Genomic DNA, 23,746 nt, shown 5'->3' with positions numbered 1-23,746 from the left:
GTGACATGTTTTTTCCCATCCTTTCACCTTTGGTCTGTGGATGTGTTTGCCTATGAGGTGAGTCTTTTGGAGATAGCATGTTGTTAGGTCTTGTTTTTTAATCCAGTCTGCCAGTCTATTTCTTTTGATTGATGACTTTAGGCCATTAATGTTCAAGGTTATTATTGAGATATGATTTATATTCCTGGTCATTTGGGTTCATTACTAGTTTTTAATTTGAATTTGTTTCTCCTTTGATTAACTATTCCTTTAGTGTAGTTCCTCACTTTGCCAGTTTTCACTTTTTTTTTTTCATTTCATCTTCATGGAATATTTTGTTGAAAATATTCTGTAGTGTAGGCTTTCTGTTGCAAATTCTTTAATTTATCATAGAAGATTTTTATTTCATCTTCAAATCTGAAGCTTAATTTTGCTGGATATAGAATTCTTGGTTGGCATTCATTTTCTTTCAGAGCTTGGCATATGTTATACTAAGAACCTCATAGCTTTGAGGGTCTTGGTTGTGAAATCAGCTGAGATCTGAATTGGGTTCCCCCTATATGTATTCTGATATTTTTCTCTTGTAGCCTTTAAAATTATATCCTTATTCTGTATACTAGGCATTTTTATTATAACATGGGTCCTGTAAGCCTCTTGTATTTGATTTTCCATTCATTCTTTAGGTTTGGGAAAATTTTCTGATATTTTTTCATTGAAAAGATTTGTTCATTCCTTTGGTTTATATCTCCACATCTTCATCTATCTCAATAAATCTCAAATTTGGTCTTTTAATGTTATCCTATAGTTCTTGAAAGTTCTGTTCATGATTTCTTAACATTGCTCCATGGTCAACTCTGTTTTCAAGATTTTATGTTTTGTCTTCATTGCCTGAGGTTCTGTCTTCCAAATGGTCTAGTCTGTTTATAATGCTTTCTATTGAATTTTTAATTTGATCTATTGTTTCCTTCATTTCAAGATTTCTGCCCCCATCCCCCACCCCCATCTCTGCTTCTTTATTGAAGTGATCTTTTACTTCCTGTAGTTTCTTTCTGGTTTCATTTTTTATTCTGCCCTTTAATTTGCAGATCAGTTTAACTGTGTACATTCTAATCTCTCTCTGACATTTCTTCCACTGTGTGTCAATGGATTCTGTTCTGGAGTATTTTGGCTTGTTTGGGGTGATTTGTTCCCTTGCTTTTTAATGTTTTTTGTGTGTCTACCCTTTAACAGTATGGATCTGAGGCAGTAGAGTTTCTACCCTGTGGACTTATAATGTCCCTAAAGGTTTCCAGTACGTCACCATTTAGGGGGAGACAAATAATAACAACAACCAATGCAAACAATATACAGCATTAAACCAAATAATTCCTGCTATGACATCTACAATGTTAATTATCACAATAAACAGAAATGATGAACAGCTATTGCCTACCATAAAAACAGTGAATTTGCAAAAGGGTTTATAATTTCAAATGGTGAACAGGGAAAAGGACAGAAGTGATATAGGATGTGATGATTATGAGGAAGAGAGAAGAAGAAGTAAAAAATTAAAGGAAGAGGGCTGGGGATGTGGCTCAAGTGGTAGCGCGCTCGCATGGCATGCTTGTGGCCTGGGTTCGATCCTCAGTACCACATGCAAACAAAGATGTTGTGTTCGCCGAAAACTAAAAAATAAATATTAAAAAAAAAATTAAAGGAAGAGTGAAAGAGAACAATAGATATTGGCTGATAACAGAGGAAAAGAGAATTAAGGGAAACAGGAGAAAAAAACATATAAGTAAAATGTTTTTTTAAAAATTGAAAATAAAAATAATATAAAACAAAACTAAAATATACTAATCAAATGTCCTGGTTCACAAAAAAACAATCCATGAAAAATTGCTGGCTTCAAAAATGCTAGAAGTGAGGGAAAAAAAGCCAAATATGAATATGTATAAATGTCCATGTACCATTAAGGTCACAATTAAACAGAAAAAGAATTTAAAAAAAAAAGGATCTTGATGAAAAGTTAAAAAATTCTTTCCGTTGGAGTTCAAAAGATTTTCAGCTTCTCTTGTCAGCAGTTTTAGGTGGGATAATCTGGAGCTGATGCTCCACCCTCTTTATTGCTAGAATGAGAGATGTAATCCAGTAGGTAGAGTTCCTGGAGGCAGGGTTTAGGTTTAGGTGGGTTCCAGGCTCTTTGCTGATCGCCAGTTGTTCTGGAGATTTTAAATCAGCACCTCCAGCACCCAGCACTTGCAGCTCCACGCTCAAACACTGTACTCTAGGGATCTCCCCTGGAATCTACTTGTGTTTTGGGGGACCTAATTTTTAGTCCCCTACATCACCTGCGGACCACATTTCCTCTCAAGTTCAGTCTCCAGAGAAGAGAATCTCTCCTGCCTCTGCCCTTCCAAGTTCCCAGCCAGATGAGTCTCTCTCAGCAGGTCCTGTGAACAGTTGGATTGGAGAAGGAGGGATAGAGCCAAGTAGGTTTTCACAACCAGTTGTCCACTTTGTCAAACTCTCTCCACGTTTGATTTTTCTCTTGGTCACTTAAGCACACTCTATTTTGTGCAGTGTATGTTTACCAGGCCTGTATTTTGAGCCAAACTCAGTTTTGCCAAGAATGGGCCCCCTCAGGTGTGAGCCCCGCAGTGGCTGCAAAATGGTTCCTTCCTTTGTCTTCTACACTCTTTCTGGAAAGATGGTGGCTTCTTTCTCCGCACACAGATATTGTGCGGCACATCTTTCAGGTTTGCTGGGCAATGCCCTTGATCTCTAAATGCTCTGTGCACGCCTCAAGCCTCCCCAAAATGCGGGTTCCTTTAATTTCCTTATCCCTCCACAACTGTGGCTGGTGCTTTTGACTCAGTTGCTGAAGCGACTATGCCTCTAGGGATTTCTTCCTTATTTTATTATATCCAACTTCCTGTGTCCCCAGTCTGCTTTGAATGTCTAGTTTTAAATTCCAGTAAAGTCCCCCTGCTTTTTTTTGTTTGTTTGTTCACCCACTTTGCTGGGAAGCTGCCTGTTTGCTTTCTTGGTTTCACTATGGAGCAACCAGGAACATGACCCCTTCTTATTCCACTATCTTGAACACACACACACACCCACACACACCCCTGCATGTTAGCCTTTCGAGTTGCTGAGATTACAGGTATGCACCACCTAGAATGCTTATTTATTCATTTATTTATTTGTACTGGGGATGGAACCCAGGGGTGCTTGATCACTGAGGCACACCCCAGCTCTTTTTTTTTTTTATTTGGGTATGAGGGATTAAACACAAGGATGCATAACCACTGAGCCACATCACCAGCCCTTTTTATTTTTTATTTTGAAGCAAGGTCTTACTAAGTTGTTTAGAGCCTCAGTAAGTTCCTGAGGCTGGCTTCGAACCTGCAATCCTGCCTCAGCAGCCTAAGCCACTAGGATTATAAGCATGAGCCAGCTCTTGTTATTGTTTATTTTGAAACGGAATTTTCCTAAGTTGCTTGGGGTCTCACTAAATTTGCTGAGGCTAAATTCAAACGCAGTCCTCCTGTCTCAGCCTGCAGAATCACTGGAAAAAATGGTTTGAGACACCACTCTTGATTATAATGCTTATTTTTTCCCCAATTTTTATTTGATTTTTAAAAATAAATGACAACAGAATGCGTTACAAATAATTCATATTACACATAAAGAGCACAATTTTTTATATCTCTGGTTGTATACAAAGTATATGGTTATAATGCTTATTTTTAAGGATGTTTTTGGAGCAGGTTTTTATGTGCAATTTATTGGGTTGGGTTTGGATTTATTGAATTGTTTATTATTCAATTGCAGTATTCTTTTGGTTAGCTTTTTTTTTTTTCTTTTTTGGCACCAGGGAATGAACTCACGGATACTCAATAACTGAGCCACATCCCAACCCTATTTTGTATTTTATTTAGAGACAGGGTCTCACTGATTTGCTTAGTGCCTCATGATTGCTGAGGCTGGCCTTGAACTCAAGATTCTCCTGTCTCAGCCTCCCCAGCCTCTGGGATTACAGGCGTGTGCCACTATGCCCAGCTTGGTTAGCATTTTTATACTTAATTGTTAAGATACTACTTTTGGTATCACTTAAATGATATCAAAATTAGTCATCAGTTTTTTGAAGCCCTAATCTCTAAAATCTTGGGTCCAAATTCTATTTTATCTTTTGAAATCTGAACTATATGTTTAATTAAAAAATTTTGTTTTAGTTGTAGAAGGACACAATACCTTTATTTTATTTATTTAGTTTTATGTGGTGCTGTGGACTGAACCCAGTGCCTGACACATGCTAGGCAAGCGCTCTACCACTGAGCTACAACTCCAGTCCCTTATGTTTAATTTTATAATGAAAGAGTTTTTGCAAACTTTTCTCTGCCATTTCCCTTGAAATAAGAACAAAATAATACTGAATTATTTTGGAATTTTTTAATGTATTGTTTTGCTTTGCAGTAATGGTTTCTAAAATTAACTTTAATTTTTAGGAAGGTAACTGGAAGGAAACTGTGAATGAAACTGGGTTTCAGCTGAAGGTAAGTATATTTGTATGAAGTAATTTGCCATATTTCTTTACAGTTTCTAGCACAATGCTATACTCTTAATGGGTACTGGGTTAATTTTTTGAATGAATAAATGTCAGAAATCATCTTTGCATCTAATATCATTGATAAGCTTTTCAAAAAGAAACACCACAATTCACTTTTGATTTATGTAACTTTTGTTACTAGTTGGACTATAATGGTCAAATTTATTAATTCAATTTTATTATATAAGAGCATTTTGAAGCAGTAATCTAAATACAGGCTATAAATTTTTCCCCCACAGTATAAACATACTTTTACATCTTTTTCTTCCCTCTTTCCTGACCATTTCCACGTGCACCCCTGCCTCCGACAATTGATCACTAATACCAGTGAATGGTACTTCTCAAGAGTCTATCTTGGATTTTTCCACATGAGTAAACTAAAAGATGAGGTTTTGGTCATGCTGCTTCTGTCAGTTGGGACATGGTGGCCAGTTTGAAACCGATATAGGTATCATTTTGAAAGAGCATCTCTTAAGTGATAAATGCGTATTTAGTTTTCTTCAAGTTTAGAATTAATGTTTTGAAATGAGATTGTTATCTGAAAATTGAGGAGTATTGTGGTGGTGAGATGGCTACCCTAATCTACTCTGCTCTCCAAATCTTTCCCCAAAGAAATCTATTGTAGGTTAAAAGCTTTTAAAAGTTTTCTGTCGGGCTGGGGATGTGGCTCAAGAAGTAGCGCGCTCGCCTGGCATGCGTGCGGCCCGGGTTCGATCCTCAGCACCACATACAACCAAAGATGTTGTGTCCGCTGATAACTAAAAAATAAATATTAAAAAAATTCTCTCACTCTCTCTAAAAAAAAAAAAAAAAGATAAAAAAAAAGTTTTCTGTCTCTTGTAACCTGAGAAGGTAGGTAGATAATATAATATAAATTTACATAATTCAGATTGCACATTTGTAATCTGAAAATCTGAAATTCAAAGTAGTCTGAAATCTGAAATGCTTCAAAATCCATTTGAGTGATGCCCACTCAATACGTTTTGGATTTAGGAATAGTTTGGATTATTATTATTAATTTTTTTTGGTACTGGGGATTTAACCCAGGGGCACTCAACCACTGAGCCACTCCCTAGCCCTCTTTTGTATTTTTATTTAGAGACAGGGTCTTACTGAGTTGCTTAGTGCCTCGCTTTTGCTGAGGCTGGCTTTGAATCACAATCCTCCTGCCTCAGCCTCCCAAGCCACTGGGATTATAGGCATGAGCCACCACACTTGGCTAGTTTGTATTTTGAGATGAGGGATGTTCAACCAGTAGTCTATGAAAAATATTCCAACATCTCAAAAAACTCCAAAATCTAGACTTTTGGTCCCAAGCATTTCAGATATTCAACCTGATGCTTATTTTAGCAGCATATATGCTAAAATTGAAATATTACAGAGAAGATTAGCATGGCCCCTGCCTAAAGATGATATATTAATTCATGAAGCATTCCATGGTTTTTATATAATTGAAGTGACACTGTATAAATGTTGACAATGAATTCTGGATAAGTTTCTTTACATTTTATGGAAGCAATATTCTATGTTATAAATTTTTTTTTTGTACCAGAGATTGAACACAGGGGTGCTTAACTACTGAGCCACCTCCCCATCCCTGTTTATTTTTTGAGACAGGTTTTGCTTAGTTGCTTAGGACCTTGCTAAGTTGCTGAGGCTGGCCTTAAACTTGTGATCCTCCTGTCTCAGCTTCCTGAGCCTCTGGGATTACAGGCATGCACCACCATACCTGGCTTTATGTTATGAATTTTTAAATAAAATTCTATTGCTTGCAAAAAAAAAAAAACAGAGAAAAAGGTACTCAACCTGTATATAGCATATAAATTGATAAACTATTCACAGGATAATGTAGTACCAAAAGTCATTATGGTATATCCCATAAGAAGAACAAAATATATTCATTCATTTAAAAAAAATACCTCCCAGATCTTTATGCATTGGTATACAGGTAGTTGAATAGCACAAAATTAACTAGAAAATTATTTTCGTATAGAGAAAATGTAATCAAGTTTTTGCATGAATAGATTTTAATTTATAAGTATTTTGTTGGCAGTTATACATTAAAAATTACAGTTTTCTTGATTGAAACTCATTACTTTATAATGCTCAGAGGGAGTGATGGAATTTAGCTTAGGCAAGGACTTGAAATAACTTGAAACTTAGAAAATCATTCTTTAATAGTGGCTTCTGAAAAATAATCCAAGATATGTTAGAAACTAATAAAAAGTGTAAAAAAAAACCCCTAAAATACAGTTGTTTTGGTGAATTCCCTTTATATAGTACAAAATTTTTAAATTTAGTCATTGATTTATCACCAGTTTAGTCACTTAATTATCTGTGGTTTGTCCTTGAACCCAGTGTTTGGTCTTAACTTTGGAGACCTTGGAAAATACCTGAATTTCTTTATTATTATAGACTGTACTATTTTTTACATAGCGTGCCATGAATCTTATGCGTGCTTGCTGTTTAAATATTTTGATATAATGTTTTCTAGTTGGGTAACCTATGGTTTAAAGCTTGGGTATGGTTTAGATCTTTGGGTTTAAAGTATTTGAAAGGTAGTGCTTAATATATAGTATTAATAATTCACAAAATCAGTCTTTCAGTGAAGTAAAGACTAGATATAACCTTTATGGAGAGAATTCAGAAACCCACCTGTCGTCTTCTATTCCTTATTTTTTTTTGGACATTTCTGACGTCTTTTCTTCTTCCATCAAGGACATGGGCTCTTGAGGGGCAACCTCACATACATGAATATGTACATGCATTCATACAAATGAGGTTCTCCCTGTACATACGTAGGTGTATGTGTATATATAGATGTAAAGTCATGTTTTCCTTATCTGGAGATCATGTGTTTGATGACAATTTAATCACAATTGGAAGCCAATATTTAAGCAAATCTGATTTTTTTGAATATTCAAATGGGTGTAACATAGCTTACTTCCATGCTTTTAGAAATACTTTGGTTCTCTCAGAATTCACTTATTTTATTATAGTTCAGATAGATTGGGCTATTTTCCAGACTACAAATATTTTGGCAGAAAATTTACTAAAGTTGAGTAATAGTGAAGACGAGCACATTGTGACAATAGTGACAATGACAACTGAGTCTGATACCAGAGAAGGAGGTAACAAGTGTATGAGGGTCAGATGCACAGTGTAGGTACATTGGGCATGAGGCCAAATCTTCACATATCCTTTTAGCCTCCAGGGTCTCAGTGCATGAAAAATGGGTTTGCTAGTAGTTGTTTATAGGAGTTACCTGAAGGCCTCAAGAAAAAGTGAAATTATGCTTGCTTTGTACTGTTAATTCGGTTAATTGTACTGTTAATACACTGTGTGCTTCTCAGTTATTGGGATTGTTTGTTCAAATACTCAATCCTGAGTTTTATCCCATACATACTGATTCTTGTTGGTCTAAAACTTGGCAACTCTTGCTCTAAGGTGATTGAAAAGACTTTTTAGGAACATGCTTTTATTTTGTGAGCAATTTTTAAAATATTTTGGTGCTAGGGAGCAAATCTGAGTCCTTGAATATGCAAAGTGTGTACTCTGGCATTGAGCTATACCCTCAGCCAATAATTTTAGAAAAACTATCTAAAATGGTTTAAAAAAAAACTTTTCAGAAAGTTTTTACCTGACCATCACCAGCATATATGCTTACTATGTATAGTTCAACACAGTACTTAGCACATAGTAAGCATGTATGCTGGTTTTATAAGCATATAGGCTGATACTGTATTTTATTTTGCCAGTATTGCCTTAGTACCTTTGAAGTTATTCAGTATTCCCACTTTTTAGATGAGGAACTCTAGAAGGTGACTTCCCTAGTGTCACATGATTATAAGTGATGAAATCCAAGTTTAGGCTTATTTGACTTAAAGACCTTCTTAATTACAGTCCCTGTTATTTCCTCTCTTTTTGCTTATTCTTTATGTAATTAATGCATGCAAAAAGGATTAGTAAGGGAAAGCTCTATTTCTGGGAAAATGAGATCATTCTGAATCACACCAAATATTTATATTCTTTTTTGCAGGGGGCAGCGGGTAGTTGGGCTTGAACTCAGGGGACTCAACCACAGACCCAGGCCTATTTTGTATTTTATTTAGAATCAGGTTCTCATTGAGTTGCTTAGCACCTCACTATTGCTAAGACTGGCTTTTAACTGGTGATCCTCCAGCCTTAGCATCCTGAGCCTCTGGGATTATAGGAATGTGCCATTGCGCTCAGTGTTATATTTTATATTCTTTAGGTAGCTGTGAATTTTGGGGGGTCTGGAGCTCCAGCAAGATGAGTTTTTGAGTGACAGTTGTTGCATTTGTTTTTGTTTTTTTTTTCCTTTACATAAATTTTTTTTATTGGTTGTTCACAACATTACAAAGCTCTTGACATATCATATTTCATACATTAGATTGAAGTGGGTTATGAACCCCCAATTTTATGTTGCATTTGTTTTTATTTTCTTAGTCAAGTAATCTGGGAAGCCCTAATAATATTTTTGAATTGCTTTCTTCATTTGTTTTGTTAATTGAGAGTATTTGTAGTTGTGAGTTGTAAGTTGAAATAACAAAATTTTCAAACTGTTGAGGTCTTTCAAAACCAAACCATAATTTGAAAATGATTCCTGATACAGCTGTCTTTTACGATGAATGCTTTAGTTTCTATTTCTTGGACAGAAAAGTATTTGACTTTCTTTTTCCTTTCTTTTTTAAAAGTGAGAATTTAGGATAGGATTTGGAGATGTTAAGGATACATTTCATATTGTCATGTATAACTAATTAGAACAAATTTTTTAAAATCCTAAAATAGAATTCATTTCATGCAATGAACTTATTATTTAGTGTTTATCTCTGACTTCTTTGAGAGCAATTAATCTAGAAATAAATAAAGATGTGAAAAAGATGTTTTGTCTATTTTTTGGTATGGGATTGAACCTAGGAGTGCTTTACCACTGAGCTATATCCTCGGGCCTCTTCAAATTTATTTTGAGACAGTGTCCCTAAATTGCTAAGGCTGACTTTGAACTTGGTGGTCACCTGCCTCAGCCTCCAAAGTGGCTGGGATTAAAGGCATGTGCACCCACACCAGGCTAGATATGTTGTCTTATAATATTTTTCACTAGCTTGTTTTATGTCTTACAGTATTAATTTAATTACAGGTATTTCTTTTCCTTAAATACTGATAATTATAGTGTAAAGTCCCAAGGTTCCTTTGTATTCCATCTGAGAACTACCCTTAGTAGTTTTATTTACTTTACATGTGCAGATCATTTCTTTTCTTGGCTTAGTGTAAAGCTATAATGAGTTTTTTCACATGACTTATTCTGATTTGTAGTCATATAGAGCTGTATGCCTACTAGCATATTGTTTACATTTGTTTTACTTTGGAATCACTGAATACCATGTACTTAGTCTAATTTATTATGTTTCTGAAGTGTTCTCAAAAGTAACTACCAAGCTGTTGTTTTAGGTATGCTTAAATGTGTTTACAACATTTAATATGAAGAAAACTGTATTGAGCATCTTAATTCTAAAGGGAAAGTAAAACTGTTTGAATTTTATACCCTGAAATGTAATTGTATTAAGTGAACAAATTATTTTTTCCAGGCAGACTCCAGGTTAAAAGCGCTTAACGCAACATTCAGAGTGAAAAACCCAGACAAGTAAGGTTTTGTTTTAATAACAGTTACAATGTTGTTTTGAATGGTGCCTATCCGTCTATTTAATTTTTCATTTCTGAATGTATGCACTTCATTTGCCAAATATTCTTAGTGGTATTTCACAAATTTCTTTTTAAGTCTAAAACTGATTTTGAAATTTGGTATCTTAATTGGATTTAAGCTTATAAATAACTGAAGTTTAAAAAAATTAAACCACTGCTTTTTTCCTAGAAGGATTTATTAAATGTTGAAGGTATCAAAAAATGATGAAAGTGATTTTAATTTCATAATTTTTCTTTGTATGACTTTGCTTGTCAAATATGCAGAGCTTAAGAAAATTATGTTGTATATTTAAAAATAAAATACCTACTTTGTATGCCAAGAAAACTTGATAGATAAATGCATTTTAGTATAATTTTATGCAGATATTTTCATTTGATAAATACTTGACTTTATTAATATCAGTTTGGTGTTTTTAAGTGTATTCCTACATTAAAGGAAATCAGTGTATTCAGAAATGACTTCTTAGGATAAAACCTAGATTTGGTTTTGGTTTGGCTCATTCTCTAAATTTGGTGGATATTTCAAGATCTTCATTATATAGTCCTTTACCTGGCAGTTTGGTTCAGTTATAGGAGCTTTTCAGTTAGAAACGCCTAGACAGATGAGGCCTTTCCATTTACAGCAACCAAGTTTATGAGGTCTGCTAGAATTTCTCTAGAGAGTCCTTCAGTTTTAATTTCCCTGTAGTATAAATTCTTATCAAAAATATGCAAAAGTCTGTTTGCATTTTTTGATGATCTATCATGCAGCTTTATAAACCATGACATTAACAGTAATGCCTCTGGTTTTTAATATGAATTTTGAATATAAAATATAAATGAATATTATTATTATTTTTTGCAGTGCTGTGGTTTGAACTCATGGCTTCACATATTCTAGACATACACATTCTTGCCCTAAAAAATATTTTTAGTTTTAGTAACTAGGAAGTTATGGTAACCACTGAAGGTTTTTTTGTTTTATTTTGCTTTATTTAAAAAAAACTTGTGTTGTTGCATACACCTGTAATCCCAGTGACTGTGGAGGCTGAGGCAGGAAGATTGTGAGTTCAAAGCCAGCCTCAGCAACTTAGTGAGGTGCTGAGCAACTCAGTGAGACCTTGTCTCTAATAAAATACAAAATAGGGCTGGGGATGTGGCTCAGTGATTAAGTGCCTCTGCGTTTAATCCCCAGTACCAAAAATAAATAAATAAAAAAATAATAATTAATAAAACTTTTATTTTTTAGAACAGTTTTAGATTTACAGCAAAATTGAGCAGAAAGCACATCCTCAGCACCTCCCCCTCACCAGAGAACTATGTTTATTACAGTAAATGAACCTACATTGACACAGTATTATTACTGGAAGTCATCATTTACGTGAAGATTCACATTTGCTGTTGTATATTTACTGTTATACATTTTAGGAGTTTGGGATGACACTACTGTAGTATCATACAAAATAGTTTTATTGTCTTGAAAATTCTCTGTGCACCCCCTGTTCTTCCTTTTATTTCTCTAGCATGAGCCTCCATTGATCTTTTTACAGTTTTCATAATTTTTCTTTTTCAGCATGTTTATATCATGTTTGAAATTGACATATTTGATTTACTAATATGCATTTAATGTTCCCTGAAGTTTTTAATACTTGCATGATATATAAGAAGTGTCCTCTTAATGAAGAATGAAAATTATAAATCACTCCCCCCAAAAAAGTTTTGGAAAACTTAAGCTACATTTGGTGGATGTACATTCATTAGAAAATCATGTAGCTGTTATTATTTCTTGTTTGTTAGTATAATATTAATATTTTGATTAGTATTTTCTATATTTTCAGTCTGATAAAAAATATTTTATCAGTTGTATATTTTTCCCCTTCTCTCTCTCTCTCTTTAGTATTTTTTAGTTGTAGATAGATGTTATACCTTTATTTATTTATTTATTTTTATTTTTTATTTTTTTAACTTTAATGGTTTATTTTTTATGAGGTGCTAAGGATCGAACCCAGTGCTTCACATGTGCTAGGCAAGTGCTCTACCACTGAGCCATAACCCCAATCCCTTCTGTCTCTCTCTTTTTTGGGAGGGTGTTTCAGGGATTGAATTTGGAGGCACTCAACCACTGAGCCACATTCCCAGCCCTATTTTTTGTATTTTATTTAGAGACAGGGTCTACACTGAGTTATTTAGAGCCTCACTTTTTGCTGAGGCTGGCCTTGAACTCATGATCCTCCTACCGCAGCCTCCCGAGCCATTGGGATTATAGGCGTGCTATACTGCACCCAGCCCATCTCTCTTTTTGAGGTTACCTAAATTGCTAAATTTTCCTGTTTTGTACGTAGAATTTTAAATGTAATATGACCAGTATTATCAAGGCAGTTTTTGCTCCTATATTGTTAAAGTGTAAAATCAGTGTATTAGTAAAAATTTATTGGCCTCAAATCCTAGATAGGAGAATTGTCTACATCAGTTATTGTTATAACCATTCTTTTTAAAAAATATTTTTAGCTGTAGTTGGATATAATGACTTTAGTTTATTTATTTTTCAATGTGGTACTGACAGTTGAACCCAGTGCCTCACTGATGCTAGGCAATCACTCCAACACTGAACCACAACCCCAGCATTTGTTATAACCATTCTTAATATATAGATATCTTTTCTAGGTCTAGTTGACACAGTAGATTATTATTGGTGCTATTGTTAGAAGAGTATATGTCTTCAAAACAGTTTTATTCTATCCTTTCATAAAATCTAGAACACCAGAATGATTGTTTCACAGAGTTATTTCCAAAATGATTCTTTAGTACTTGTTTCCTGCATGTTTGTGTTTCCTCAAACAAGATTGTTAGGAAAAGTGAGAAGGAGAACCTGGGGCCTTCTACTTGTATGTGGACTTAAGAGCTCAATGTCTTGGATTGCATCAATTGCATAAAGAAGTGCATCCAAGTTTTTTTGTTTGTTTTTGTTTTTTCTGTTTTTGGTACTGGGGATTGAACCCAGTGGTGCTTAACACTGAGCCACATCCCCAGCCTGTTTTATTTTTTATTTTGAGACAGTGTCTTGCTAAGTTGCTCAGAGCCTGACTACATTGCTGAGGCTGGCTTTGAACTTAAAATCCTCCTGCCTTAGCCTCCCAAGCAGCTGGAATTACAGGCATGTGCCACTGCTCCTGGCCAAGTTTTATTTTTATGTCCACTTCTAGAGTTCCTTATATTGAGTTGAAAATAACTTAAACCCATTAAAACAAAATCCAGATGACAGACAAACCAGATGAAAGAAGTAACATGTCATTTATATAGGGTTTTTTTGGTTGTTGTTTAATTAATTAGTTTATTTATTTAGGTACCAGGGATTGAACCCAGGGCAGGAGTGCTGAACCAGTAAGCCACATCCCCAACCCATTTATGTATTCATTCATTCTTTAATTATTTATTCATTTGTTATTTTGAGATAGGGTCTCACTAAGTTGCTCAGGGCCTCACAGAATCTCTAAGGCTGGCCACAAACTAGTGATCCTCCTGTCTCAGCCTACCCAGTTGCTAGAATTACAGGCATGTGACACCATTCCCAGCTTACATAGTTTTTAAAATCTACTGTTTATTGTAGAAGCAGTGTAACCTCTCATGTCATGTGCTACCTTGCCCAGTAGAAGTTTCATTGACTAGCTTTAGTTACCAGTTTTTCTTGGCTAAAAATTAATAAAAGAAAATCCATATGACCCCAATGAAATAATTTATAAAATTAGTTTTCTTCTTTTAGAAGAAAGCCAAAGGATGGGGATGTAGCTCAGTGGTAGAAAACTTAAATAGCATGCACAAGGCCTTGGGTTCAATCCCCAGCACCACCACAAAAGAAAGAAAGCCAGGCCATGCAGTAACATAATTAAGGTTAAAATTTGCTTGGTTTATTCTTTGAGTTTGAAACTGTCAGAATAGATCACTTTCCTATGCTGAGTTTGAGAGCAAGAAGGATGGATACAGGAAGAAATTTATATAGTGAGTTTTCTTCAACGGGTTCAAGGTACCATATTAGGAACTCCCACAGATAGGCAGCAAGGCAGGACCTGGAAGTGCAGAAACTGGAAAAGTGGGAGGAGACTGACAAATTTATTGTTTTTTTCATAGTCACTCAGACTTTCAGAATTCATTGAATTCATTTTCTTTGGGGATTTATGTAATAGTTGATGATATAAGTTGTAAAGAAGTGTAAGAAAATCTGTATGGTTTGAGGTACTTTCAGTAGAGTAGGGTGGAAAAAAATGGAAGCCATATGAAAATATGAAAGCAATATGAAGTAGACAAGTTAGACTCCGCACTATATTTATACCATTGAACTTTGAAATTGAAGAGTGGTGTTCAGAAAAAGCCTTGATGGAGGTTATTTCTAAGATGAATCTTGAGTAATGAATGAGATTTGTTTAGGAGAGACACCTGTCCAGGCTTAGATGGGGGAGATGACTACAAGCAAGTAAAAGCAGAATTTGGAGAATAAAGGGAAATATAGAGCCTATAGTTGTGGTGGAACTGTTTTGAAGAGAAGAGAAACTAAGGTTAGTTGAGGCTTTGAGATACATTAAGTGTAGACAACCTCAAACTTACAGTCTTACTAGAATCTGCATTTACTTGTTGATTTTTACATGCCTTATAGGTAGGGATTTTAGACATTTAGTGTTTTGGGAGGGAAGTTTTATATCATCATCTCCCCAGTCTGGACTCTTTGTTAACTCCTTCCTTTCCAAGGAAATTACAGCATTTTGACATTATTATATATGCTTTTTATTCCTTAATTTTTCTCTGAGAACAGCTAATCATTTAGGGTAGAAGAGTCTAGCAGACACTGCTGAATTTTGACTTTGGCAAAGAACTTAAACTCTCCTTTCTGCGAAATTCATTTCTTTTTCTTTTTTTCTTCTAGCAGTATTGGAGATAGGGCCAGTGTCTGTCACTCTACCACTGAGCTACATCTCCAGCCCTTCTCATCTTTTATTTTGAGACAGAATCTAAGTTTTTGAGCTGGCCTTGAACTTTGGATCCTTTTGTCTGAGCCACCCCAAGCAGCTGTGCCTGGCCCATTCCTTTATTTCTTAAATACACAGTGATATCTAAAGTCAGTGGATTTTTCAGTTTTCACTTTAGGTCTTCTGATTTCCCAATGAGAGATTTTTCCAACGATGCACATTTCATCCATGTCACCAACATTTTTAGGTGTTTAGAATCTTTTAACCCTGACTTTCTTGCAATATGATCCCTTGATGATGCTGTTACCTCCCTCTCTGGCTAGCTGGCTATTTCAGAGAGACTGTAACTAGGTGCCATAGTGCAAGCCTGTAATCCCAAACTTGCTAGCTCTTTTTTTTTTTTTTTTTGAGAGAGAATTTTTTAATATTTATTTTTCAGTTCTTGGCAGACACAACATCTTTGTTTGTATGTGGTGCTGAGGGTCAAACCCAGGCCGCACGCATGCCAAGCGAGCGCGCTACCACTTGAGCCACATCCCCAGCCCTTGCTAGCTCTTTTATTCTTGGATTAGTTTCTTAGCTGAAGTACACTGCCTTGAGAGAAGTTAAAAGTGGTGGAAGTCAAGTGTGTTGTCTAATATCCTTAACTTTGCTGGCTGCCTCTTTTTTTAGATGATCCACAGTTAACTGTATGCACAAGGTTAGTGAAAAGCCACATTAAGGAGTTTGGGCTTTGTTTCAGGATCATGGCTGACCTTTGCAGCAGAAAGAAACCTGCTGAAAGGCGGAGGAATTATGTAGGTTTGGGCTCTAGGACTACCATCCAGGCAGAGTGGTTTACGAGAAGCCAATCAGGAGGATAGTATGAGAATTGCAGATGAGAAATGATGATGCTAATTTGAATCTAGGTTATTGGCAGAAAAAAATAGAGCAATATGAGTGGATTTGAACAGTATTTAGGAGGTATAATTAACAGCCTGGGTGATTAGTAAAAACCTGGGTGAAGCAGAGGGAAAGAAACCCAGGTCTCACTCTTTTAGAACATAGAAGAGAGTTGAGGATATAGGAAAAAATAAGTTGAGCTTTGGACATATAAGCAGTATAAGCAGGTACAAACAGGTCTGCTAATCAATTGGCTAAATAGATCTGTAGAAGACAGATTTGGACTGGAGATAGAAATTAGAATTTAGTGGTTGGGGTTGTGGCTCAGTGGTAGAGCCCTTGCCTAGCACGTGTGAGGCACTAGGTTTGATCATCAGCACCACATAAAAAGATAAACTAATAAATAAATTTAAAAAAAAGAAATTGGAATATAACAGTATGTTGATCATAGTGAATTACAAGTCATGTAAAAAAATGTGTAGATTGAAAGATTGAGTGGAAGATGGCTAAGAACCTAGCGCTTGACCCTAAAGAATGCCAACACCCATAAGAGTGTTTTCCAAAATAAGGGATCACCAGCTTCTGAATCCAGTGGTGGTTTGTTATAAACTCAGATCTCTAAGTGAGAGCAAGTCTTGAGTGTACAGTTGTAATACTCACTCCAATTAAAAGACCTCAACATAATTTTAGATACATTTTAGAAATTCTTCACACACTGAAGTTGAAGATGTTAGAGAGGGGTGAAAGAAAGTGAGTACTACAGTAAAAACTTCAGTAGTAAGAGGAAAATCATGAGGAAATGGCAATGCTGTCAAGGGAACAAATTTTCAAGAAGATGAAGGTAATATATCAGTTGTTATATGACCAAGAGAATCAAGTAAGAGGGGACTGAAATGCTTCATTGAATTTTGACAACATGACAATACTTGTTGACTTTGTGAAGAATATTATAGTTTTAAAGGGAAAAGCCAGATTCTAACAGACCAAGAAGTGAATGGGAAGGGAAGCAGTGGTTATTGCTAGGGAGATGCTTGCTGAGAGTTCACCTAGAAAGCAGTGTATGTTGAGAGGGGGTTAATAGTTGGGTGTGTGGTCAAGGAGTGTGTGTTTATTTTAATCCAAGAAGATCTGAGTTAATTGGCATGCTAAGGAGAGGAAAGTGGTGCTAGAGAGAGGAAGTTGGGAAATAGGAACATTTCCTATTTCAAGCTGAAGTAGAATCTCAAGTGCAGGATAGGAAGAGATTCTAGATGAAAGGAAAAATTGACGTAGATTTGAGAAAGTTTTCTCAAAAAATTGGCAGGAGGTGGAGGTGGGAGCTGTTCCCATCCGATGATGTCTAGTTTATCTATGAAGCTTGGTTGTTTGGAAAGTGACAAGTGGTATATCAAAGAGTTTCAGATCTTTATGGAGAATGTCTGATAATAGAATAAGGAAACAAGGGTTACTGAGAAGCATTTTAAGCTTGATATTAGAGACCACAATTTTTGGTTACGTCTTTTTTTAAAATATTTTTTTTAGTCGTAGACAGACACAATACCTTTATTTTATTTTATTTATTTATTTTTTTATGAGGTGCCTCACTCATGCCAGGCAAGTGCTCTACCACTGAGCTACAACCCCAGCCCCTATGGTTAAGTCTTAAGATTTTTTTTTTAATCACCATAAATATTTTCCTTTTTTTTAAAGTTATTTTTTCTACTGACGAATTTAATCTCAACCCCATGATGTAAATTCTGAAGTATAGCATCTTTTCTTGGGTTTCAAACTGTCAAAAGAAAGTGTTATTTAACTGTAGAGTTTTTGTATTTATATTATTATGTAAATGTTCAGGGCTAGTATATATATGGTTATATAGAACCAGTTTCATTATGCTTAGGAACTGTCATTTTATATTTCAGCCTTAGACGACTTGTTTTCATGAGAAGAGTGATGTTTTATTTATTTATTTCCTGTTTTAGGAGATTTACTGAACTGAAACACTACAGTGATGAACTACAGTCGGTCATCTCACATCTTCTTCGAGTCAGAGCTGTAAGTGGACCTAGAGCTTTTTCCATTTGTAAGGAAGATCCTTGTCATTTAATCATCATCTTTTAAGTCATAGGTGGTATTTCTGATGAATAACTGATTTTTACATTCCTATGTAGTATATTCATTATGCAGCTGCATTTTTTAAAGAAATGCAAAATGTTTTCTGTCATTAACAACTTGAAGAATTTCAGCCCTCGAAGAATTGTTTTCTTCATGGTTTATAATAGTATAGTTGTTATGACATCTTGTCAAAAGGCCTGTCATTTCAGTGCATGTTGAAATATAATTAAGTGTAGAATTTTAGATGTATATATAATAATATAATTATGCTTCCAGGTATTTTTCCCCCCTCTTGAAGGTCTGTGGAATAGTTTATGGATGTTAGACTATCCTGTGTCTGGGCTCTTAAATTCTACTAAATACATTTATTGGGACAGTAGTTCGCCATGACAAAGAAACTAGAAATTAAGGAATAATCATTGTACTTAGCCATATAGTTTGGCTATAGTAGACATGGGGAAGAATGCTTTTCAGTATATTAAAATGCCTGGAAAATGTTATGTCATCCATTCTTGTCCTTAGGGTAACCTAGAGGGTATCTTAGAACTTCATTCTGTCAGTGGCTTTGAAAGAGACTGGGTGGTTACCAGATCTAGGATGTCATCCTGTGCTGATTGTACTCTTCTTCAGATGAAATGTATTGTCTGGGATTTACTTTACTAGAGTCCACTGATGATTCATGAGTGGAGAGTTGGGGGCACTTTTAGATGAAACTAGATTGACCATATATATCATAATTGTTGAAGCTGAGTGTTAGAAAGTGGAGGAAAATTCTTTTGTTCTCTATGAGAAATGGAGTTATATCCTTTTGTACTCTGTACTTTCTGTATGTTTAAAGGTTTCTATAATAGTATAGAAAAATAAACTAAAGGAAGAATATCTTTCCGAAGATCCTCATATTGGCTGATCAAATGTTAAAACATTGGGCTGGGGATGTGGCTCAAGCGGTAGCGCGCTCGCCTGGCATGCGTGCGGCCCGGGTTCGATCCTCAGCACCACATACCAACAAAGATGTTGTGTCCGCCGAGAACTAAAAAATAAATATTAAAAATTCTCTCTCTCTCTCTCTCTCTCTCTCTCTCTCTCTCTCTCTCCCACCCTCCCTCCCTCCCTCCCTCCTCTCTCACTCTCTCTTTAAAAAAAAAATGTTAAAACATTTAGAGTATCATTTCCTTGTCATTCTATTATTGTTGTTCTTGTGGCAGCACTGTCTGACATTGTATTACTTTAATGATTGTTAATGATTTTCCCCACTAATGTATTTGAATTCCATAAGAGCCGATACTTTGTTTTCTTACTGCTAAATCCCTGGAATATTGTCTGACACATAGACTTAAAATATACTGAATGAATATATAAATGTATAGGCTGACAATTTTATGTTTAATAAGATCTAAAAAAAGTAATAAGTTGCTTTTAAATATTTAATTTTAACTAACCAAGAGGATCTGGTTGGTCATATATATGTGATAAGATCCTTCAAAGTGACTTTGTCACAAGGAGTTTGTAATAGGCAAGTAAGAGAATTCTGGGTTTATATATTTATCCTATACTTTAAGAAAACATGCTTCAGACACTATTGACATGAAAGACAGTGTGAGATCTTGAAAGGAAAGGCAGCACTTGATTTTTTAATAAGTGAGAGAAATATCAATGAAAAATACATGATGCCTTCCAAACAGCTTAGGTTTTAACACAGTATTCCAAAATTTGGAGAAAGGACTTTTAGACATGGACAATAAGAGAAAAATGACATGAAGTTAAAAACGGACATTAATGCCCTTCACTGACAGAAGCTTGCACACCATTCAGAAAGCACCACCAGGACCTTTTCATAAGAGCCATAGTGTCAAGTGTAGAAGAAGGTGTTGATGGTATATGAGACAGAAGATGAATTAGTAATAGATGAAGAGAAAATAGAATTATTGACTACTTTTTTTGTCAAGAAATCTTTTGAAACTCAGGTAAAAATATGTTACAGATGGATTAGAGTTAAATATTTAAGAAGTCAAAATAGAACAACCAGAAAGGTCAGTTGACCATGAACTAAGAAGGTCTGAATTTGAAACTGGTCTTTGCCATTTACTGTATCCGTAGGCAAATCCAGTAACCTTTCAGAGTTTGTTTTCATTGCTGGAAAATGAGAATAAAACCTGCCTGGTGCATAGCAGCTACTAAATGTTTGCTACCTGAATACATGCCTTACAGAATTAGGAGGCAAAAGTCAGAACTATATGAACTAAAGTAAAAGGTCAATAATACCAATATCTAACATTTATCACTGTGTATGTAAGCCATGGTACTCAAGCATAATAATATCCTTACTTAATTCTCACAATAGTCCTTGGAAAGTAGTACTGTTATTATTCCCATTTTACAGATTAGGAAAGAGGCAAATGAAGTTAAATAACTTGCTCAATGTCTCACAGTAAATATACATGTGGAACCAGAATTTAGACAAATAATATATTGACCAAGGGTGTGAATTGAAGTAGCATAAGAGAACTCACACCTATTGAGTCATCCTGCTTGTTGCCAGAACCTGACAAACATTATTTAATCTTTATAAAGTCAATGATGAAGGTCATTTCCACATCTCATAAAGAAAGATAAAATACAGAGGCTTGGAGTATTGTAATAGACTCTCCAAAGTTGAACCTAGAGAACTTGCATATGGCTGACTCCAGATTTTTTATTTCTTGCTACCCTGTGCTACCTCTTTAGGGGAAATCAAATTTAAAAGGGAGGGAGATGTTTAACTTTGCTAATATTCTCATAATTTAAGATACAATCATTGAGATACTATTTAATATTACTTTTAGCTATTTATAAAGAAAGTAATATCTAATGTTCTGAAATGCTTCCTGATGACGGAAATATAAAGTGTTACAGCTCTTTTGGAAACCGTTTTGGCAGCAGGTATCAGGAGTCTTTAAATTTCATAATCTTGGGAAAGAGAGCAAGGGAGGAAGATTACCTCTAGATAGGGAATAGGGGTGGGAGAGAGAAGGGGAATAGCATGGATGGTGAAAGGAGACCCTCATCATTATACAAAATACACATATGAAGATGCGAATTTGAGATCAACATACCTTATCAGAGATATGATAAATTGTGGTATAAAAGTGTATTAAAAATCGCAATGCATAAATAAATAAATAAATTTTTAAAAATAAATTTCATAATCTTAAACTTCTTAGGAGAATCAAGGGGGAAGAAAGCTAAATGTGTTCAGATTTTTAAAGTAACATCATATACTAACATGTCATAGAGCTTTGTCTTTTTTTTTAATATTTATTTTTTAGGTGTGGATGGATACAACACAATGTCTTTATTTTTATGTGGTGTTGAGAATCGAACCCGGGTCCCGCCCATGCTAGGGAAGTGCTCTACCGCTGAGCCACAATCCCAGCCCCAAGCTTTGTCTTTTTGAATATTAAATCACCCACTACTTTAGTGAAGGACAAAGAAGGTATTCCCAATTGAGGAAGGATAATCAGATGAAGCTATCATATTTCTTTTGTCACAGGATTTGCTATGTGTCACTTCTCTCCTGACAATTTTCTGATGATTAGATTTTTAAAAGAAAGACTTCTCAACAAAATTAATCTGAAGTGCAGTCTGGACTAAATCATTTCCCCTAGCACCCAGTTTTTGATTATCAACAACCATTGAATCAGTTCGGTTTCAGGTTTTAATCATTCATGTTTTACTTCTTGGACGTTTTTGTCTTTCCTTTTCTCAAAAATTGATAATTTTTTTGTCTTAAGTTTGTAGTTTTTCTTAGTTTTATCTTCTTTCTTAATGCCTAATGATCTATAGATTCACTTTATGTTTTAGTTGGCTAGAACAATTTATTTCCATCTTTGAAGAATTCATACCAGAAACATTATTGGTCCAGTAACAACTGCAGAGTGTTTGTTGCCTTGTTCATGGGTAGAGTAGCCTCCACATAAGTGGTCACTCATATCTTTGAGGTAGATAGACTTTCCTCTTTGGGTCACACCCTGTGGACCTATATACACAGAGCTCTAGTTGCATGATAGAATCTTCTTTTGCATCAGCTCCAGGAGTGATTTACTTTAAGAAACAACCATTCATACCTGGGATTCACAAAATTTTTCCTTGAACATTATTGTGGATCTGCACTGTGCACTTACTTAGGTTGCTTAAAAGTACCTATTTAATAAGTTCGTTCTTCCATGTTTAATATCTTGAAATGACAGAATGACTGTCAGCTTTTAGGAAGATACTTCAATGTCTGGAAGTGCAAAGATCTAGAAAAGTTAGTGGTGTAAAATTCCATATCTATCATATATTCTTTGGAGTGTTAGTCCTGTAAGATGTTCCCTACAGCAAATCATCTCTGTCTTGTATAGTCATTATTCATATATGATGTTAAAGATCTAAAAAGTTGGGCTGGGGTTGTAGCTCAGTGGTAGAGTGCTTGCCTAGCACATGTGAGACACTGGGTTCAATTCTCAGCACCACATATAAATAAATAAAATGAAGGTTCATCAACAATTAAAACAAAATTTTTAAATAAATAAATTAAATAAAGGTATTATGTCCATCTACAAATAAATATATCTTAAAATTTAAAAAATCTGAAAAGTCCTATAGGCAAAGAACCTGTTTTACTTTATTGCCTCAGTGTTTCCCAAACTTACTTTATGATGGAATCACTTCAAGAAGGGGAGGGAGAGAGTCAGATTTAACAATATAGAGTACCCAAAAAATAAACTGGGATGTGATATCTCAGAGAGATCAGTTTTGTGATCTGAGGACAATGTCGAAGTGTTTCAGGTAGAATGAGGAGTATGAGCTTTGTCATGAAAGCTGAGTCTAGTGTAGGAATCAGCAAACTTATTTTGCAGACGGGCTGGTAAATATTTATGGCTTTCTTGGCTATTTCACCTTGTCACATCTCTTCAGCTGTGCTGTGAAAGCAGCCATAGATGTGCTAACATGAGTGAGCATGATTATTGCAGTAATACTTGACTTACAAAAACAAACAGTGGACTTGTAGCATGTTGACCCCTTCTCTGTGGGTGTATGTCCTTCAACGCAGGCCAAGTACAGAAGCAAAACCTTTTATGAGCCTCTTAACACCTACACCTATATTTTACAATGGTGTTTCTTTCACTTTAAGCTGAAGTCTTGAAATGGTTAAGATCTGCTGTACAATTAATAACTAAATCCGGGGCTGGGAATGTGGCTCAGGCGGTAGCGTGCTCGTCTGGCATGCGTGCGGCCCGGGTTCGATCCTCAGCACCACATACCAACAAAGATGTTGTGTCCGCCGAGAACTAAAAAAAAATAAACATTAAAAAAATTCTCTCTCTCTCTCTCTCTCTCTCTCTTAAAAAAAAAAAAAAAAAAAAAAACTAAATCCTGAAACTACTTGTGTTTGAATAAGGAGTCAAGTAGCTAACTTAATCCTCTGAGCTTACATTTAGAAACTATATACCAAAACTTTTTTTTTAGGATTTTATATATGATTGCCATTTGGTCTTCCAGTTCACGTGTGTAATACTTTTGA

At 35.2% G+C, this 23,746-nt stretch overlaps 1 protein-coding gene across 3 annotated transcripts in view; it reads left to right on the top strand.

Annotated features, from left to right (window-relative positions):
* SNX4 (sorting nexin 4) overlaps positions 1 to 23,746 on the top strand; it is a 64,124-nt gene that overhangs the window by 19,020 nt on the left and 21,358 nt on the right. For 2 of the 3 annotated variants that reach the window (XM_081301056.1, XM_081301054.1), the window contains 3 exons: positions 4,467 to 4,514; positions 10,177 to 10,232; positions 18,072 to 18,144. In XM_081301056.1, the coding sequence (XP_081157182.1) occupies positions 4,467 to 4,514; positions 10,177 to 10,232; positions 18,072 to 18,144 (177 nt within the window). The remainder of the gene's footprint in view (positions 1 to 4,466; positions 4,515 to 10,176; positions 10,233 to 18,071; positions 18,145 to 23,746) is intronic. The other variant, XM_081301055.1, reaches the window with a different exon arrangement.

This window comes from Spermophilus citellus, assembly GCF_964194105.1.
Source record: "Spermophilus citellus genome assembly, chromosome: 7".
Lineage (NCBI taxonomy): Eukaryota > Metazoa > Chordata > Mammalia > Rodentia > Sciuridae > Spermophilus > Spermophilus citellus.
Note: the sequence above shows the minus strand (reverse complement) of the source record. Positions and strands in the feature narration are given on the sequence as shown.